Source organism: Megachile rotundata, chromosome 1, assembly GCF_050947335.1.
Source record: "Megachile rotundata isolate GNS110a chromosome 1, iyMegRotu1, whole genome shotgun sequence".
Classification (NCBI taxonomy): Eukaryota; Metazoa; Arthropoda; class Insecta; order Hymenoptera; family Megachilidae; genus Megachile; species Megachile rotundata.
In genome coordinates, this window is record NC_134983.1 from 6,288,985 (window position 1) to 6,310,751 (window position 21,767).

At 29.3% G+C, this 21,767-nt stretch overlaps 1 protein-coding gene across 4 annotated transcripts; it reads left to right on the top strand.

Annotated features, from left to right (window-relative positions):
• Positions 1–235: 235 nt before the first annotated feature.
• LOC100875733 (monocarboxylate transporter 1) lies at positions 236–21,714 on the top strand. 4 transcript variants are annotated; one of them, XM_012279509.2, is made up of 10 exons: positions 237–375; positions 5,986–6,314; positions 9,416–9,542; positions 10,966–11,109; positions 11,456–11,583; positions 12,673–12,807; positions 15,002–15,287; positions 18,689–18,844; positions 19,530–19,721; positions 21,435–21,714. In XM_012279509.2, the coding sequence occupies exons 2-10, from the start codon at positions 6,231–6,233 to the stop codon at positions 21,596–21,598; spliced, it is 1,416 nt and encodes a 471-aa protein (XP_012134899.1). In that variant the 5' UTR covers positions 237–375; positions 5,986–6,230; the 3' UTR covers positions 21,599–21,714. The 4 variants fall into 4 exon arrangements, with proteins under 4 accessions (XP_076393499.1, XP_012134899.1, XP_012134901.1 ...); XM_012279510.2 differs by having other exon boundaries at positions 239–375; positions 5,778–6,314; XM_076537384.1 differs by lacking the exon at positions 18,689–18,844 and having other exon boundaries at positions 236–375.
• Positions 21,715–21,767: the final 53 nt, after the last annotated feature.

Below are 21,767 nucleotides of genomic sequence, written 5' to 3' on the forward strand. Positions count from 1 at the left end.
CTCCTCTAGTTTGTTTGCGATAAATCGTGAAGTGAAAAAGAACGTGTACTATGCTACGCCGTCATTTTCACGCGTGACGTTGCCCGATTCTCATCTTGGGTCACTTTCGCTCGCGAATGATTTTGAGAAGAGGAAGAAGGGGGCGGAAGAGGAGGAGGAGGTGATGGAAACGCAGTTTTCTTAGGGAGAATCAGCTTGCGATTGATGGACTGTTTGTCGCGCTTTCTGGTAGCATTTTGAAACATCGGGGCCGATAACCGCCATATTGATAGTGAAACATCGACAGCTGTCGATGTGCGTATGCATCTTCAAAGTCGAGTGCAACTTATCGCATCAACGCGTACATACGCTCGTTGAATAGCCGTTGTTGACACTGTAAGTAATCATTTTTTTCCTTGTTTTTCGGCTTTCGTAAAATCAGCTGTGTTCTGGACACGCACTATTTACGGTTGCGATGAGAGGATGAATAATAGACGCGGTCTAAATATGCTCTACCTTTTATTTCTTCGTTTTATCTGTATCTTTGTTTATGCTAATTAATCAATGTTGACATAACAATAGAAAATTATCGCTGTTTATACAGGGGAACGCCCACTAAACGTGACAACTGAATATTATCGGAAATATTGTCAAAATATTTATGAACGTTTCAAAGAATTATGTGGAATATTATTTACAAACATTTCAGTTAATAAGACATTAAAAAGTCATTTACATTTTACTTGTTTATTTTTATTTCATTATGATTCTCTGTTTTTGTTTGGATGATAACAATTTTTGTCTTATTAATTTTATGAAGCGTGCATTGTGAATAAAAGAATGTTATCTATAGTAAAAAATTTTATCTATAGTGTTTGAGTAATTTCATGTAAAAGATAAATTAGTAAAAAAAACTTGTTGGTATTCCATAAAATAAAAAATAAAAATTTTGTTTTAGGGATTTCTATTTTATTTTACAATTTTATTTTTTAAAATTAATTCTTGTATGTTAGGGAATTTTTACCAGTGATATTACTATCGTATTGCTATTGCATGTGATATGTAATTTAAGCAATTTTAAAGGGACATTTATCAGTTATGTTTATTTTGTCTATACAAACAATTCAAATGAGAACATATGCAGCGCAGGTATCATGATATTTGTATAGGGAATTGATTATTCGAATAATTTCACTTCCCCATAGAATCCCTCGTGTTTCAATGTGGATTAGGTCTGGAAAATTAATTTGAATTAAATGTCAGTATACTAAGTACTGAATGCTTTCCTAAATATTTACAATTCTACAGTTCCTAAAGTATATTAGATTTGAATTAATATAAAGGATGTTTAGTTTAATAGTCATGAGTTTTAAAATACTTATAGCCAAAAATTGTACCTTCTTCGATTATCAGTAAATTGTTTAAGTAAATCTTGCTGTAATACCTTTTTTCATACATACAATACGAACTACATATGAATTCTAATTATTTAACTTTGAAACACCCTGTAGACTATGAAATAATCTCCGAAAGTTATCTAACAAAATTTAAGTTATCTAACTTAAGTTACTAAACGTAGTAATTACAATAAATTGCTCTAAAATCAAGTATATTATTATTCCTATATATTATTGCTAATATACTAATCAAGTACATTATTAAACGCGTTGTAGAAATTCTTTTTTACGAATTGAACAATCGTTCTACGCTTGAAATTTTCCCCTAGATATCCGTTTTATCTTTCAAGATCGGTTTCATGCGGTTAGGTGTCATTGGAGAAATATTCTTTCCCTCTCAAAACACCTCATAGTTGTCTTCCAATGAAAGAATTCTATCCTCCTTGTTCTCCATTTACCGGATCTTAAACCAGCAAACTCGTATTTTGCTTTTACCATTTTAAATACGGGTATTTAGGAAGAAGTTGCTGTGAACAACTTGCAGGGGGTTGTAACGATAAGGTCCTCACAAAATTAGTAACTTCGTAGGAAATCTGTTTGGAACAAATTTGCACTTCGTAAATTTATATTTTCATAGATTTTTGAAGATCACCCCCAACTTACTATTTATTAAATATTTGTGCAAGAGATTGTTATATAGAATATAGCATTGAACTTAGAAAAATGCTTAAAATATATTGTTCAGTCCTAAAACGCCACACATTGATTTTTATTCATCTCTCCAGTACTTGAGAACACTTTTTTTCAACTTCACCCTTTTTATACCCTACGTACAGGGTTTAAGGTCTTTTAACAAAAAGTATTGGGCAAAATTGAAAGAACAAACCTTTACCTTTAGATTGTGAATCTTTTATGTATAATAAAAAATGAATTTTGAATTCATTTTGAATTCAAACTCAACTCAGTTGAATTTTGGTTCAGTTGAGCAGAGTATGCAGATTATGTATATAATTTTTATTAATAATAATTTGTACATTACCATAATTAACGAGTTAGCTATAATAAAATACACGTACAAATAACATGAGTAACATTTTGTACGGGCAGTATAAATAAAATATATAAAATGTATATTACCATTTCATTTTCACTTACATATGTCAAAATGCATATATGAATAAAAATGTAAACCTTGAAATATATATTGCTAAATAGTAAATAGCATATTGTACACATAAATAATAGTAAACAATTTATATACACAATTAATTGGTTATAAAATATTTTTCATTCTTAAGATATCCGTTTTCTCTGTATATTATAAACATTGCAAACTATAAAACGTTTTACGTATAAAAATGAAATGGAAAATTTACAATGAAAATTGATATTAATGATAACGATGGTTAAATCGATAACGATGAACCAAAATCCGGCACTGATTCTTCAGCATTTCTGACACTCATGATCTCAGGAATCGTTTAGAAGACGCATCGAGATCCAGTTCGTGGAAAAATATTCTGAGTTTTTTCTTCTTCCGATAATCTTCCATGAAAGAAAAAAATTGTAGGCTTAGGTAACATATAATTAAACTTCTTACTCAAAATTGCTGCAATTACAGTAATCGAATATGAATTCACTCGTTTAGTTTCGTTTCGGAATGGCAATTCGTTATACAGCGGAAAATATACAATTTGTATATGTTTGTGTAAATTAAAATTGAAAACAAGAGTTACGGTGACGGGAAGATTAACGATATCTTTTTTCCGTTAACTCCTTTATAATTATCGATAATTATACGTGAAATTTTGTTATTTCGTACCGTATGTTTTAGGCAGCTAATTAATTTTACTAATTATGTCATCAATTTTGAATGTTTGAAGTCATTTAATTTTGAAGTAATTTAATATAGATTTGCTTCATTTATTTATTTATTTAGATATATTTAATCGATTAACTGAGGAGATTGATACATAGAGAAGAGTAATATATTTTTATATTTTTCTATCTTAAGAAACAAGGAAAAACTTGTACAATAGAATGTTTTCAATAACAGCAATCATAGAAACTTGTGATTGTTTCAAATTTTATACGTGTGAAACTCTTTTATTGGAATATACAGCTTTTATCATTGCATGAAAAATTAATTATTTTACGTAATAATGTATTCACTGTTACATGCGCAGTTCAATGTTCGGTGTTTTCGCGTTGAGATGAAGCGTTCTTAGAATTATTGTTTCAAAATTTATAATTTATTTATAGTTTTAAGTGATTTGAGAATTTAACAAATTATAACGAAAATTTATGTGATTTATGCAATTTTAACGATTTTTCATTTATGTAATTTTAGCGATTTTTTTTATATCTGTGTCAGACATGTAGAAATAAATTATGGAATGTCATAAGCAAAAGAAAAGGATTGAATTGTGAGATTTGAGAGATTCATTCGTGTACACAGTAAAACTAATTTCATAAGAAACGAATCTTTTATGAAGCTCTCCAAGCTTTCAATATTTTTAACTGCAGAGATCTCATACGAAAAAAATTGTTTTCTTCTTTCACACTCTGCAAACTAACTGCAAACAGAGAATCTTGAATTTAAATACGACTTCATTGAATAGATTGTTGAAACGCTGTGAGAGGAAGAAGGTTCTTATAACTGTAGTCGTTTCAATATTGGAATTCATTAGCTATATTGATATGAGTGCATTAAGAAACGGTGTTTTCACATCTACATGTACATATGCATTTCCAGACATTTACATTAACATACGTGTACTTTTTACACGCCGACGCAAACGTCTTATCTAGTCTTTTAGTAGATCATTAACTTATCTAATTGCAAAAGAATATTAACTAAGTCATATGAACTTCGCTTTTTCTGCAAGAAATTTCAAGCATCGCAGACATTTTTATCCAAACCTGTATAATTGAAAATCTCTGTAATACCTCATCTTTGTTTAAATACTGTAATAATTTTCGCATTAAAAAGAATACACGTTCTACTGGTTTCATAATTATAATTCTTGTCAGCATTACGTCTCTAAGTCGTAAAAATTAACACATTTACGTTACTGAAGCTGCACATAAAAATTACAAAGAAACGTTCATAAATTCCACTTCTCGTATTTTAACCAATCTTACATTTTTAATTTATTATTCTATAAATTTATTTCGCGTTAACAGTTACTTCAAATAAGATTCAACTGTTGTTTCTCCAATATTACAGCCTTGAAATTTTCTAGAAATGAATTATATTCTAACTAACGTTCACTCTAACTACTTGGAATAATATTTTGATTTGGTACGATTTTAATTGTTCTCGGAGCTGTTATAATTATTCCAAGGAAGTAGTGATTCATAACTTCAGCAAAACGTTCATTCGATACATGTACATATGTTATACAAGCTCAAAGAACATAGCACTTATCTCAGTACTTTTTTCAGACCGAATAAAAATCACAAGAAACTTGCACTATAATTTAATTTGCTACATTCATCACGTTCGATCGCCATTTTTATATACAATCGATACACATCGTATGCTTTTCTACAAATTGTTCTCCAAAATCCACTGCTGCGTTTTGAATATTTTTCCTAAATTTGACTTCATACATGTACAGGTACAAAAGTCACTACATTTTCAAGTGACATTTGACTGACGCGCTATTCATGGTAACTCAACTGCTTACAATGACAGTTTCAATATTTAATCGCTCTACGATGCAAGAATAAAGTAATTGACAATGACAAATGAATGAGGATTCATCTAATTCAAAATGTTGCACTTAGAAAAGTTTTCAAGGAAGTATTCTGCTATTATGTACATTTTAAGACTTCATTTGATTGAAAGTCTAAATACACTGAAATCAATGTACATTTTCTTTAAGACTTCATTTGATTGAAAGTTTAAATACACTGAAATCAATGTAAAATATCAGAATGTATTTTATAATGGATTCTCGAAGCCTGTTAATGTTAAAGTCTGTTAAAGCTGCCAATTAAAGTATACTCAATTTTTGAATTTTCTTCTTCAATAATTTCTATTATTATTCCTTTCTGAAGTACATATATGAAGTACGTACTCCATATGATTTTCACGGTTATACTTTATTATAATCACAAGCTCCCAGCTCGAATTAATCAAACAAATCTTCTGTTCTGTTTACTCATACATAAAAAGCTCATAAATATTGAACAAAATACTTCCAGAATTCGATTTCCATTAGTCCAGAGATTCCGAATTAGACTGCATTTCTCGCACTTTATATCAAGTTTGCATACAATGACGTCGTATCATCTAATCGAGCAACCATAACGGTCGGCAAATTTAATAGCTGTCTGAATATTTTTGCAAGGTCAATGTTTACGATTGTCCCGTTCCTCTTTTATACTCAACAGCGATAATTATGTGACATCCATATATTAACGCACGCCATCGGAGTCTATAATGCGTCGTAAAAGTGAAGTTTCTTTCACTCTCGGATAATTTCGACTCGATGTTTTGGCGCTCGCTGGACAGTAGTCCAGAAAAAAAAATAAGGTGACACGTATTTTTCCGTGAACGGAACAAAGAGAAGCTAACGAAGAACGAATCGGTTCGTCGTAGAATGACAGTGCCTTGCCAAGCATAATCGAAGCCAGAAGTGAGGGAAATCGCGGAGCCGGTCTACCGGGAGTACGTATCGGATCATTGAGCAGTGAATGAAGAGGCGGTGACCAACCTATACCTCGCGACATGTGATAATCAACCACGATCACGAGAATCTGGCCTTTCGACGCGATACTTTGCGAATTCTTAAACGTACCATTCGTTGAACTCGCTCCTATGCTGGTGAACAGTGCGAACACAAGATGATGAATCCTGGAGAGGTTAAGAAAAAAGCGCCCGATGGTGGCTGGGGATGGTTCGTTTGTCTGGGAAGCAGTTTGATTTCGGTAAGTTTTTTTTTTTATTTTTATTTGTGAGTTTTCTATTTAAAGTTTCGGTATATCGCTTTTCCGGTTGTAGATAACTGCTTACACGATTGCGGCTGTTTTGTAGCGTAACGATAGGTGTTTTTCGCGCTTAGTATATTTGAAAAAAGTAGTGTATTAGCGTATTCTGTGGGAAACAAGTTAAATTACTTTTAGTATTTTATGTGTATTTGATCATTTTAGTTGATACTTTGAGTAAATTTAGTTTAGTTTGATTAAAGTATTTGATTCGTTTTGATTGATTGTAAATTCTGCTTATAACCGACTATTTTACGATTTATTTGAAATTTAGGAGACTTTGAGTGAAGAGAGTGTTTAATCATTTATTTTACTTCATAATAATGAATTTTGACTAAGGAAAATATTTTAGTTTACTTGGAAATAAATTCTTTGGCCAGAAGCAATATCTTGCTAATTTATTTTATTTAGTACTGACAAGTGCACTTCCTCACTAAACAGTATTAATTTATTTATTTATTTATATATTTTAGTTAATATTAACAAACATCGATTTGAATAAAATAATTGATTTATTTAACGTGAAAATAATAAAATTCAAACTCACACTGAAAAAACTATTTATTTTACTTGTTAATAATAGATACGAGTTTAAACAGAAGAAAGTATTCATTTATCTTGATAATGAAAAATACAGATTTTTGCTCAAGAGGTTATTTGATAATTTATTTTACTTGATAATAATATCAGCTATCAGAGAAATTTCTTTCCGTTTTTACCAACAGAGATTTTAATCCAAAATGTGGATCGAACACTTTGAAAATGTAATTTTCGTGGTTACTACTTTTTCTCTTAAAGCATATGCAGTTTGATAATTAAGAAACATAAGAACTTTATTGAAAATCTAAGTACAGATACAAATGTTTATAATAGTAAGTAATTAATAGAAACAACTATTTTTACTAGAAATCTGTTTTAAATAATATTTTATTCCTTTGACCTCACATCGGTCATTACAAGTACTATTTATATGCAAGAAGAAAAGTAACGAAAAAGATGTACGAGAAAACAAATACATTTTTATTCAAAGAACAACGTTCGCATCATGTTTGCTGATGAGTAAACTGATGAATTTTAATGAGCTAGTTTTTCTAGAAATAGTTGTGTATGTATATTTGCGAACAGTAAATGTGTATATTAAATGTCTATATTAGTATTATTTAATATTATTAATTAATTAATATTATAAATTAATATTACGTATTATAAAATGAAATAAATTTCTCTGCTGGCAACAACGAGTAAACTTATTATATGAATGTACAGTAAATTAATAATATCTAGTAGACAATAGACATCGTAAATTTTCGTGTTTGTCAAATATTACGAAAGATGCGTTATTATGTTCCAAATGTTGCAAAAATTATTGTCGATTATCTGACACTATCTAACACGAGAGTATCTAACACTAAACATTTTCTTTCCGTCTAAAATATATTTTAAAGTTTCAAATAAAATTTCATAAAATATTTAATTCAATTAACCAATATAAATTCAAACTAAAAAATGTGAATTTTAAACACTTATTCCAGAAGTTTAAACAAACACTTTAAACTAATAAATAAAGATAATTAATTCAGTAATTCTTCAATTTATATAAAGATATATTGATATCCCAATTTTGTCAATTTGATACAGTAAAGAAAAGAGTTTCTCAAAATATTTGTATTAATTATTTCAGATACTATTTTACCTAAGATATTTAAGATTTTAACACATGATTTTGTCACATTACCATGATTTATCTCGCGCCACTATATTTTATTGTACAGTAATTGAAATTTAAAGACGTATAAATTATACCGAAGAACATAAAACTTTACGAATCATAAATCCTACAAAATATATGGTTGTCCAGGTGTTAATTAACGGCTCAGTTCGCGTATTCTCCACTCAATTAACACATTAAATGCTGCAGTGCGTCAGACGCATGTATATAAAGCTGCACGCTATAATTATAATCACTATTAACGTATAGGGTTATTTCATTTTTATATTTATACATTTTACTTGCTATTTTCTTTGCTTTCTCTTTTCTTCAATTATTTGATTATACTTATAAAATTATATATAGATAAATTTATATTACTAAACATGATCCACACGATCCTCATGTTCACACATTTTCAAGAATTATAAAATAATACTAACTCATTGAATGCCTAATTTTATCAAAAAATAATTTTGCATGAACTGTAAATTTATACGTCAAATATTTTTATAGGTAAAATTGAAATAAAAAATAAGTTTCAAAAATGTAAAAACACATACTATACACATTTTATTAAATATAGTTCTATTGCAAGTAATGAAGGAAAAAGTATGTCGTATAAATCCCCATTTGGAGATTATGAATGAGTTAGTTAACAAATTACATGCTGTCTTATATTATATTCTTTCTATTAAAAGCAAGGGAAACGTTCTCTAAGTACCGATATAATTTAAAATTAGACTTATATAATCATTTAGCTCAGATCTAAGCTCCCTTAAGTGTTTTACCTCACTGAGTAAATAAAAATTTTGATAATGTCGCTTTTTACTAATCCTTACTTAAGTATTGTGTACTCTCATTTTTCCATCATTTTATACCTGATGTCGATTATGATTCATCCATTATAAGAAATCGTATAAGCAACGTATATAAAACAGAATATACGAGCGATTATGAACAATAACAATTCTTAAATAATATTGTAGGATGTTTATTTTTAAGCTGATTTATGTTGACTTTTAAATACTTTATTTTATTTCATTTATTTATTGCATTTTACTATTAATATTAATATTATTAATTGTACTTATTAATTATTAATAGTATTATAAATTATTATTTATTATTAATAGTATTAATACTATGAATTTTATAAATATTGTAGATATAAAAGAATAATTAAGTTCCCATAAAAGTTACAATTATTATATAAAATTTGCAAGTTGTACAATATTTTGTTCTTTACGAGTAAAAGTTTAACTAGAATAATATAAATAATTTAGTAAAAAAATTCTTTTAATTGGAAAATGTTCTTTTCTTGAATTTTCTTCAGCTCTCTTTGAGATCGTTGGATCCTTCTTTCGGTCTCCTTTTTCACGATCCTTTGGAAGAACTTGAAGTAGACTCGACAGGAACATCGTTAATAATGAGCATACTCGATGCTATCGTTAATTTTTCAGGTATTTTAATTTCATATATATAAACAATTTTCCTGTGTACATTACCGACCAAAGGTACAAATTCACATCATTGAAAGTTATATTCTATAACTCTGACTGCAAAACGTTATTTATAATTCTTTATAATTTTGTAAAGAGCAGATAATTTATAATTTAAAGAGAATATTCTGAATTGCGTCATTAGGATCAACTGCTTTGTTTTTCTGTTGTTACTGTAACTGTGTATTGCAACAATTATGTAATTAATTGTTCTACTCAGAAATCAATACAGGGTGTCTCACAACTCGTGTAACCTAACCTAACGTCCTCTACCACCCCTTAACCTCCTGGAACGGAGTGGTAGAGGACGTGATTCTGAATAAGATTTCCCTTTGCAAAAATGAGGTTTGAAGCTTCGTTTTTGAATTATTAAGCAAATATATCAATTCTTAATAGGCATCTTCCTTAGGAACTTTTTAATATTTCATTACATAGAATAATAAGAGAATATATTACTTAATACGTTAAGACAATAAAGTAAAAGGTAATTTATATTTTATTAACATAGATACTTTCATTATATATTTAGTAAAATGATAATTTTAATGTAGACGTAATATTTTCATTCGTGCAGTAATTTACAGAACATAATTTCAATTTTAATTTCTAATTATAATTTACAAAAATATGTAATATTCTAACTCAGTATGTAATTACTGTACAAATTTTGATACATAAAATTATGAAATGTGTCAATTTGGATGATGGCTTTCTTCAAAGACTGAAACATTGGTTTCCTAATGAAATAACATTTGATTATATAATTTCAAATAAAAAAGGAGGCTCATAACACTCTCATTGTTATTAAATTTATAATATTAATAAAATTATACTTTAATTCATAATAAAATTAAATATAAACAGTTAATCTCTTCCATTTATATATTCGTGTATCAAGATGTCAGTAAGGTTACAACATTGTAGGTCTTTAACTTAGAATTTTCTGTTCGTCAGAAATAATTTGCTTTTACTATTTTTATCACTTAATATCGCAAACATAATTATCGCAAACTTGTCTTCCGAGTTTTTACTACTAACACGTGAAGATACTCTGAATCGTTCTCTATATTTATAGTAATCGTTTGCAGAAGATAATTATTTCGCGTACAACACCGAATATAATACAATAGACATCTTTTATTACTTCCATTCTAAATTTTTATTGAAAAAATCTGCCACGTTTTTTGGTCGGTAATGTATCGAATTTTGCAATTAAACTTTAATTTATTTGGACACTATATAAACAATTTACGTTACGTAAATTAATTCTTGTATTAACATTTTTGTAATATCTACGTTACATCTAGAAAATATGTTTCAAATGAAATTATTCTATCGAAATTTGATCGTAAATATTTAGTGTTAATATTCTTGTTTAATTTAGGTCTATTAATAGGACCGTTGTTGAAGAAATATTCTTACAGACAGGTAGCCTTTTTTGGATCTGTCTTGAGTTGTACTGGATTAATACTTACTTCAAGAGCTAACAGCATGATTCACATCGTTTGTACTTACAGTATTTTAGGAGGTATGCGTTCGAAAATATTCATACAATTTTAATCTATAATTTTCTATTCCATCTTCGATATTTTACATTATTTATTATTTACTAAAACAACAAGTTTTATTTTTTAATAAAAATCTTTCAGGAATTTAAAAAAAAAGATCAGATATTTAGCACAAAAAATTTATTGATTATTCACAGTTCCTTTTTATTATTTGTTTTTATTTAAATTCTTTAAATTCTTTAGATGTTAATAAAATACAATTTTAAAGTGGTTCACAAACTTATTTATATTTGTTTACAACACAAACTTTGTTTAGAAAAAAAGATTTTATTTATTAAAATTTATGTTTATTAACATTTATAATAGGTTTAGGAACTGGATTAGCGATCGCATCAGCTTTCGTTGCGTTGAATACATTTTTTGATAAAAAGAGAGGACAAGCTGTTGGTTTTTCTATGGCAGGCACAACTTTAGCTATGATGCTGGTACCACAGGTATGGACATTTCTGAATCACTTTGTTTTCCTTTCTACGTATTTTTCTTTGTTTTCTTAGTTTCTTTCCCGCGTACATACTATTTTCAATATATAAGAAACGAACAAAAATATTGAACTTATTAATGATACAAATGATTCGACCATCTTGCTCATAAATTATTGTCATAACGGTATAACATCCTGGTACAAAATCGCTTAAAAATAAATGTATATCGAATATTGTTTATAATATGAACAACTATAATTTGTCCAGTAATATTAATGTATATTTGTTAACGAGTATTTTTATTATTATCAAACTTTATATAAGGTGAAGTGGGGTAAGTTCGTAAACGGGGCAAGTGCGTATACAGACTATTTTTATTACAATATGAGCGAAATTTCTTCATTTAGTATGTTTGTTTCCTTGTTTTGTTTCACTGTATCCCCTTTTATATTTCAGCTAAGAGTACTTGTTTGCAGTATAGAGTACTTGCATAATGCAGTAAAAAGCATTTTATAGCAGGTTTGTTAACAATTTTGCTGTTGCCCCATTGCACATGAAATAAAGTTTCAAAGTATTTAACTTCAAGTTACGCTCTTACCCCATTTTCGGGGAAAGTGCAGAGTAATTGACATTTTAAACGATTTCCTATCAAAATCAAAATGTACAAGGAAAATTAAGGTCCTAGTTAATATTAATTAAATAGTAGTAATTGTGCAAAGCGTTCGATATCGACAGCGTTAAGTATTTACATGGCAGACTGAAAATACTTGCGTTTAAATACCAACTTTATAAAAACCAGTCTGCACTTACCCCACTTCACCTTACAGCCTTCTTAAGTTTACAACATTCTTAATTTTGCATTATTTTTTTTCTTAAACTCTACAATTTCTTTTTTAATAATTACCTATTATTTATCATACATATTTACTCTAATTATTTTTCCTTCCAAACAAAAGTTATCTCTTCTTGTATTGTAGGATTCATCTCTAAAAATCTTTAGTGTTCATTCACCCCAATGCATTTTATGTATGCAGCATTCTGTTACTGATTAAATAATTATATTAATATATTTATAAAATCAATTTTCCTGTTTTTGTGTAGTTAATACACATTCTTTTAAGTGCTTATGGATTCCGTGGAGCGATGTTGGTAATTGGAGGATGGGCGTTACATTCGGCTGTTGGTGCCTGCTTACTTCGTCCACTCGATGTTCGAGATGCAAAAGATATTAAAACGGTAACGTACAAATAAAATACATTCATGAGTTTATTTCGAAAGTGGCCTAAATCAATGTATCAGTTATTTGTTGTTAACTGTAGTAACCTGTACCATTTGATGTTAACTGTCATAAAAACAATTTGCTATTAAATATTTGTTATATTTTGAAATCGAGCAATGCGCACATCATGTATTCATCATAATTTTAAATAAGTTTGAAGAATGTTTACGGATATTTTTTAGGGACTTCGTTGAAAGTAAATATAATAATTTATAAATTAGGTATATTTGCTTAAAAATTTTATTTCAAAATTCTGTCATAATGTAACAATTAAATAACAGTGTAAGTCTCTCTTCTTACGTTAGTATACATCAGATTAAATTTTCTGAAAATGACGTAGCTAATCAAATGAATCAGTCAAGAAAAAACATGGAGATATTTATAACACTTGAAATTAATACTGATCGTTACTCTTCAAATAAGAACAGGTCGGGATTAACTGTAATCACATTTTATGATATATACGCGTAATCGATACTGTTAATCTTTTACAATCTTAGCTGTATACTTCAAATTTTCTTTACTTATCTATTTCTTCAGATGTATTAGTAAATTTCTATCCAAGCAATACTATTGTACATAATTCTTACACTATACTATACATATAAATATCTCTTTTATTACAAAACTTTATCTTGAAATAACAATGTCTCTAAATTAACTGCATCAAGTTATAAAATAATATTCACTCATCAAATTTCTATATTTTTACAATATCGACATTTCATGTAAAAAGGTACCCAGATATAAATGAATCATTTATTTTGAAAGTAGTGTAAGTCTATTTGCATGAATGTACATTAGTTTAGATTATAGTAGTTATTAAATCTTATCGACTTCAGTGATTTTTAAATATACCGAACACTTTTCTACATATCAAAATTGACCTCAATTTTCGAGATATTAAAGTACTTTTTAACGCTGCGTAAATTACTTCGAAGTCATCGAAATTAATAACATGTGCTTTAAAATAAACAATTACAAAAATGAGTAATCTCTAAATTAGTACATATTTAACAGAGTAGATAACAATAATGACATAAAAAGTTAAACCGTCAACAATAAAAATATTAGAAATTTAACAAGTTTCGTGAAACAGATAAGTTAGCGTACTCTTCGAACTGACATGGATAAAAATTATTTAACAGCGTTCTAATTCTATTTAGAACACGGAGCAAGCTATGTTATGGTGTCATTACATACGTATACACGCAACTACAAGGTGTCTCACAACTAGTGTATGAAATGGGGGGTAGCTGACGTGATTCTGAATAAGATTTCCCTTTACAAAAATGGGGTTGGAAGCTTCGTTTTTCCTTAATAATTCAAAAATTCCCATCATCATCATATTATAACGCAGAAACATGTCTGAGTTACGCTGAGACGTTGTACGCATGCTCGAAAACAAGGCAGAAAAATATTATATGTATACGCTTACAATGATAGTACAGTAAAACCCTTATTAAGGGACACTTTTTAAGGGATACATAAAAACTAATTACGTCATCATTGTGGGTGCTTCGACTACTTTTTCTTTGATTACTTTCTTTGTAAAAATTTACTGGGCATGTCTATCTTTTACGGTTTAGGACTGCGCAGGGGGTCAAGATTTTTATGAGATAATCGCGGATCCAACAAATTTTCGAATAAATCAAAATTACTTCAATTTAAAAACTAGTTATGTCATCGTTAAGAGTGCCTCATTAGACCTTTCTTCCAAATTTATATTATAACTGATTAATTCCACGTGCATAGCACGGGGCATTCCACTAGTTTCTATAATCAAATTACATATTGATCAATGAGTAAAAAAATAGCTGAGTCGATATAATTAACTTATACATATTTTTTCATTGACATGTAATTTTCTCAAAATAGATAAAAATGGACTTACACCACTTTCAAAATATACGATCCTCTTAAATACTATGATATAGTCATTTGTGAAAGCTTATATATGTAGGCTACACGTAAATTAATAGAACTCTTAACAAATATCATGAAAATTTCAATAAACTGAAACAAAAACGAAAATAATACATTTTTACACCTGTACACATTGTTATAAAGTATTAAACTTTCCCCTAAAGTATTAATCAAATTTAATTTTAAACAAATCTGAGGTCTCTAAATGGCAGCTTATTTATTCAGGACATAGATCCACCAGAAAGTGAAACATTGCTGAAAAAAAATGGCGACACTACGCTGAAGAAGATGGAGAACGGTGTAGAAGTTACAAAATACGACGTCATAAAGAATAAAACGAGTAAAGAAATCAGTAAACCAAAAGACAATTACATGGAGAAAATAAAAGAAACTTTCGACTTGGATTTGCTCAAAGATGGAGTATATCTGAATGTTGTTATCGGTTCGAGTCTTTATTACGTAGCTGAGTCAAATTTCAAATTGATGACGCCATTTTTTCTCTCCAGCATAGGTAAGTACCATTTTGAAACGTGAAACTGAAGATCTGTACCGTAGCAAGGGATGTTATTAAGAAATATTGAAATTCTCGTGAAAATTCATCGACTAATCGTTTAAATAAATTTAGAACTTTTTGCTTGTGTTTGTTATTAATTGAAGGAGATTAAAATTCTCGTGACAATTATTATTTGTTTTTATATTTCATTTTCTGAAACATTCCACAGATTTTAATGAAATATGCGAATAATCAATTTTATGTATTTACTGTTCTCTTTTCTTCTTTCTGTCTTATTTTCTATTTAATGAATGATATATAGCTATAACAAATCGGCTTTTATAAATCAAAAATTGATTTTATTCAAATTTCGAAGGTTACTCAATTTTTCTGCTTTCAGTAATTTCTTAGAAAACTTGAAATGTTTCGCAACTTCACCTCCATATAAAAATCGCAAAACCGGACGTGTATGAGAAAAATTGGCGTTTTACCATCTTTTTATATTATTAGTAAAGATCTGATGAATTTCTATTATTTAGCATCCTAGCTACGGCACACAGTGGAACGAAACCCGGGAAAACGCAATAAATGATCAAAAAGTCGATCGTGGAATATTTATTTCAAGTATAATAATATGTAGAGTAACAGAAAACATACTATGAAATCGCGAAATCACTTGTTATATTATAATATGGAACAATGTAATGAATTTCGATATACTCGTGTTAGATAAATTCCCAAATACGAACTTCTATTCATTTATTTATTTATTCACGTGTGGGTACATCAATTATAAATCTATGAACTTAATGCAGCATTACGCAATAGGTTTCACTGTTCCCGAAGCCCCTGGCGCAGGAAATTATCGAAATTTTGCTCTGTAATAGATACGACGTATAGAATCCACATACAGAGGTAAAATAATTAAAACTGGAAAAAATAAATCATAACGTATCAAAATGCTATAAACTGGGTTAAGGATAGTTAAAATATCTGTTTAAGTAAAATTTTCTATTTATCAAAATTGTATTACAAGAACGAGTTTTATTTAAAATTGATTACAAAGTGAATCTGTTAATGCACGACATAAAACACATAATTCATACAGAATACTAAACATGCCAAAAATATTCAGGCTACTAAAAAATGAGAAATATACCGAGTGCAAGCAATAATAATATTGAGGACTCTGAAAACTGTAAGAAGCATTAACAGTAAGATGTGATTTACTTTCGATTGTACTTAGAATATCAGATACGGTTATGTATATACATTATTATCATAATATGATCGACATATGATAAATGCTTGTGCGTAAGCATTTTCGCGTATCTACACGTGCTACTTTACGTGAATGATGCTATCTCGTGAGCACGTGATCAATGTTCATATAGTAGAAACCGAATACTCACTTTTTAATCACTTATATCTTGAAAACGGAGCCTTCGATTGCAATATAATACAGGATTTATCGAGTTTCGTATTTGTACATCCAGTAACTACCCAATAGCATGTTTGTAACTATCTTGGAGGGAATTTGGAATTTTGGAAATTTAGGAATTTGCCAAGATTGTAATTTGAAAATGAAAGAATTTGATTCAATAAATAACAAATTAAGGAGTTTGAAGATTTAGGACTTTAAAGGTGTAAAGATTCGGAAATTTAGGTACCACGTGGTTCAAAAATTTAGGAATTTGTGATTTTGATAATTTAAGGGTAGGAAAATTCAGAACAAAGGGAATTTAGGAATTTGGAAATTTTTGAAATATTAAAAAATTGACAAATTTAGGAATTTGGAAACATTGGGGAAATGGAAAATCGGGAAATTAGGGAATGGAGAAATTAAGAAATTGAGAAATTGGGAAATTGGAACGTTGGGAAATTGGGAGATTGGGATATTGAGGAAATAGGAAGTTGGGAAATTGGAAGATTGGGAGATTGGAAGATTGGGAGATTGGGAGATTGGGAAATTGAGAGATTGGAAAATTGGGAAATTGGGAAATTAGGAAATTGGGAAATTGGGAAATTGGGAGATTGAGAAATTGGGAAATTGCAAGGCTTGGGAATTGGAACGTTGGGAAATTGGGAGATTGGGAAATTGGGAGATTGAGAAATTGGGAAATTGCAAGGCTTGGGAATTGGAACGTTGGGAAATTGGGAGATTGGGAAATTGGGAGATTGGGAAATTGAGGAAATAGGAAGTTGGGAAATTGAAAGATTGGGAGATTGGAAGATTGGGAGATTGGAAGATTGGGAGATTGGGAGATTGGGAAATTGAGAGATTGGAAAATTGGGAAATTGGGAAATTAGGAAATTGGGAAATTGGGAAATTGGGAGATTGAGAAATTGGGAAATTGCAAGGCTTGGGAATTGGAACGTTGGGAAATTGGGAGATTGGGAAATTGGGAGATTGAGAAATTGGGAAATTGCAAGGCTTGGGAATTGGAACGTTGGGAAATTGGGAGATTGGGAAATTGGGAGATTGGGAAATTGAGGAAATAGGAAGTTGGGAAATTGAAAGATTGGGAGATTGGAAGATTGGGAGATTGGGAAATTGGGAAATTGGGAGATTGGAAAATTGGGAAATTAGGAAATTGGGAAATTGGGAAATTGGGAGATTGAGAAATTGGGAAATTGCAAGGCTTGGGAATTGGGAGATTGGGAAACTGGGAAATTGGGAAATTGGGAAATTGGGAAATTGGGAAATTGGGAGATTGGAAAATTGGGAAATTGGAAAATTGGGAAATTGGGAAATTGGGAAATTGGGAAATTGGGAAATTGGGAAATTGGGAGATTGGGAAATTGGGAAATTGGAAAATTAGGAAATTGGGAGATTGAAAAATTGGGAGATTGCAAAATTGGGAAATTGGGAAATTGGGAAATTCGGAAATTGGGAGATTCGAAAATTGGGAAATTGGGAAATTGGGAGATTGGGAAACTGGGAAATTGGGAGATTGGAAAATTGGGAAATTGGGAGTTCAGGAGTTTGGAAAATTGGGAAATTGGGAGATTGGAAAATTGGGAAATTGGAAGGTTTGGAAATTGAGAGATTGGGAAACTAGGAAATTGGAAAATTGCAAAATTGGAAAATTGGGAAATTGAGAAATTTAGAGGTTGGAAAATTGGGAGATTGGGAAATTGAACCTTGATCTTACCAAAATATCCATCTTCTAGAAAACGTCACATTAATTTGCTGCTTAACTTGCTACATTCAATTTAGATGTTTTAATTATTTGAATTAATTAAAAGTAAATGTAGAATACACAGATAATGAGTGACATAAGAAACATTACCAAAACATTAAAATTCTAACAAGATCGATTTTTCGATGATTTGTTGCGTTTTTTCGGGTTTCGTTCCACTGTGCGGCATTTTTTAGGATTTCAGTAGATATCTCGAAGGAAAATAATGGTCAATAGGAATGACGAACGGAGAAATTGCTTCTTGCTTGTCGATAACTGCATTCACCGACATTCTTGCCAGACTTATATTGCCGACCATCTTTGACAGATTAGGTTTTAAGAAGAGAACCGTATTCTGGATATTTTGTATGCTGGTTGGAATTGGACGATCTAGTACGTATTTTCATTTTTCTTAATTTTCGAAATTTATGATATGTACATATACTATTTATACTATTTACTGGGAAGATATAAGCTTTCGCAGATTTGTGAACAAAATTTGTCACAATCCGTTGTTCTGTATAAGTATTATAATTACAATGACAATTATTGTTTACTTGAACAATAATTTTGGGAATGTATTCAAAATGCATTTACTATTATTTATAACACAGTTGAAATAATTGAAAGTGTTCAGCAATCGCTAATTTGACAAATGAAACATTATTTCAGAGGAAGAAAGCTGTTAAAGTATGAAAACATACAGGGTATCTCAATTAGTGTAGGTCCCTAAAATGGTGGCTAGCTGACGTGATTCTGAATAAGATTTCCCTTTGCAAAAATGTAAAGAATCGTCCAAGATTTCTGCTTTTTGTCATATTTCTATTTTGTACCTACTTTGAATTATTTCAGCAAAATATATTAAATATTATTTTCCAATTTCTTGACACTTTATTCGATTTTAATATGATATCTATTGTTGTGATGAATTTTAAGTATGTTAATGGCAAAATAATTGTATCGCAGATATAATATAATTTCCATGAGTTATTTATAAAGTCTTTACAATTTTTTCAATGTGTTAAAAGAAGAACATTTTGAAAGTATATAACTTTTTCTTTCTCTTTTCTCTTTCCAGTTATGGCAGAGCAATCCAAAGGAATAACCTTGATAATAATATTTGTGGTAATAGGATTCTTACGCGGAGCCACTTTAGTAAATTTGAACCTCAGCGTCTCGGAATGTTGCTCCTTGAAAAAGTTACCCAGTGCTTTCGGAATATTTATGGTTTCAAAAGGTTTATTTGTCGTAATGATGAGTCCTATGATAGGTAAGTACAATAAATCGATGTATGCAATTATTGCAGTTAAATAATAAAAATTATAAGATTTTATCACTTACTAGGAACACCTACGTTTGATCAATTATTCAATCTTAAGTTTGAGGGCATAGTAAATCTCGTATTCGCGAAAGAAGCAAATAAAACTAATTATAAACTTTTAAATAATATGATGTACGATACAAGAACTTAATTTTATTATAATTTTAACGTAATTTGGAAGTGCAAAGTTAAAGACGTCTGCAAATTACGTGAATATATAAGATGTTTCAAAAATAAAGTACTGTTCAAAAGTCATTGATTCAAAGAACATTACAGGATGTGAACATTTTCTCTTCATACCCATACTTTTTCTATATCGAATAAATAAGTTATGAAAACATTGTAAAGATTGTCAAATAAAACAGAAAATAATAGTTTTAAATAATTTTGTTATTGAAAACTTTGTTATTGAGATTTTTCATATTTTGTATATTCAGCTGTGCTGGTAATGTTATCGATACATTCCCGATAATATCTCCTGTACTTTTATTACTTAAAATGCTTTTTAAATTTTTCCTTATGTTCGATAAGGACTAATAGTTCAGATTAGATAATCGTATGAAGAGAAAAAACAAAATTTAAAAAAATGAAACTGGATATTCCATACATTGAATGACACTTCATTGAAACAAAGCAATTTCTTACTTATCAACCTTGAATCTCTTAGTTAAAATACACATAAATAAATTTTATCAAAACATGACGAAAATCGAAGTTAATACTCTAATTAAAAGAAAGTGACTTAAAAGTGATGTAAAATTGGTATTAAGAAATTCGATATCCTTATAATTATATATTTTATTTGTGCATATACCGGGTGTTGCCTATAACGCTACTCACAATTTTTCTTCCACTTGCAATCACCTTACGAAAAAAAGTTTGCAACAATATTTGCAGGGCATGAAGTGCACAATAGATATTAATAAAGCAAATTTTGAAAACAGTTTGTTCTCTTGGCAAAGTCAAGGTCACCTTGGGTTTTTTAAATAGGAACATACATTTTTTTTATTCATAGCTATAAAGGACATCGAGACGAATTCAAGACACATATTACATGATATTTTTATTAACATATTACTCGATTTACAGAAGTGGAAATGTGAAGTACTTAGCTTTTGACTTTGGTAGTGCAACCATTATTTGATTCCAAAGAGATTACTGAATGTAAACACGCGACTAGAATGTAAGAAAAATACATATTATTTAATTACATGTTCAAAATGTATGCCGCCTTCCATCACGTAATATTCCGGTCTTTTATTTCACATTTCCACTTCTGTAAATCGAGTAATATGTTAATAAAAATATCATGTAAGATATGTTCTGAATTCGTCTCGATGTCCTCTAAAGCTATGAATAAAAAAATGTATGTTCCTATTTAAAAAACCCAAGGTAACCTTGTCTTTACCAAGAGAACAAACTGTTTTAAAAATTTGCTTTATTAATATCTATTGTGCACTTCATACCCTGCGAATATTGTTCTAAACTTTTTTTCGTAAGCTGGTTGCAAAAGAGAGAAAAATCGTAAGCAGCGTTACAGGTAACACCCTGTATACGTTTGCATATATTCAATAATTTTTATATTTAAATATGATGAATAAAAACATTTTCTGTCGAAATAACAAATAATCTAATGAATAAATATTTTCTTTTGTTTTGCAGGATACATCAGAGACGTGAGCGAAAGTTACGCAGTTTGCATACACGTTATGACCTCGATGATAATGGTTACATTTATTTCGTGGGGTTTCGAATTTGTGTACAGATCTCTTAAAAATAGGAAATCGATATTAAGTGACAAGGCGAAAAAAGAAGAGGTAGAATAAACCTTAACAATTCTCAACGAAATTTGTATAATAAATCAAGGAAACTATTTTTCATATTCGAACATGAATACATGAGAAACTCTATATTTATAAGTAATAAATAATTCCTTCGATAATCGATTCATTTTTGTTAATATACCGATGTAAACCATTTACATTAACATTTTGA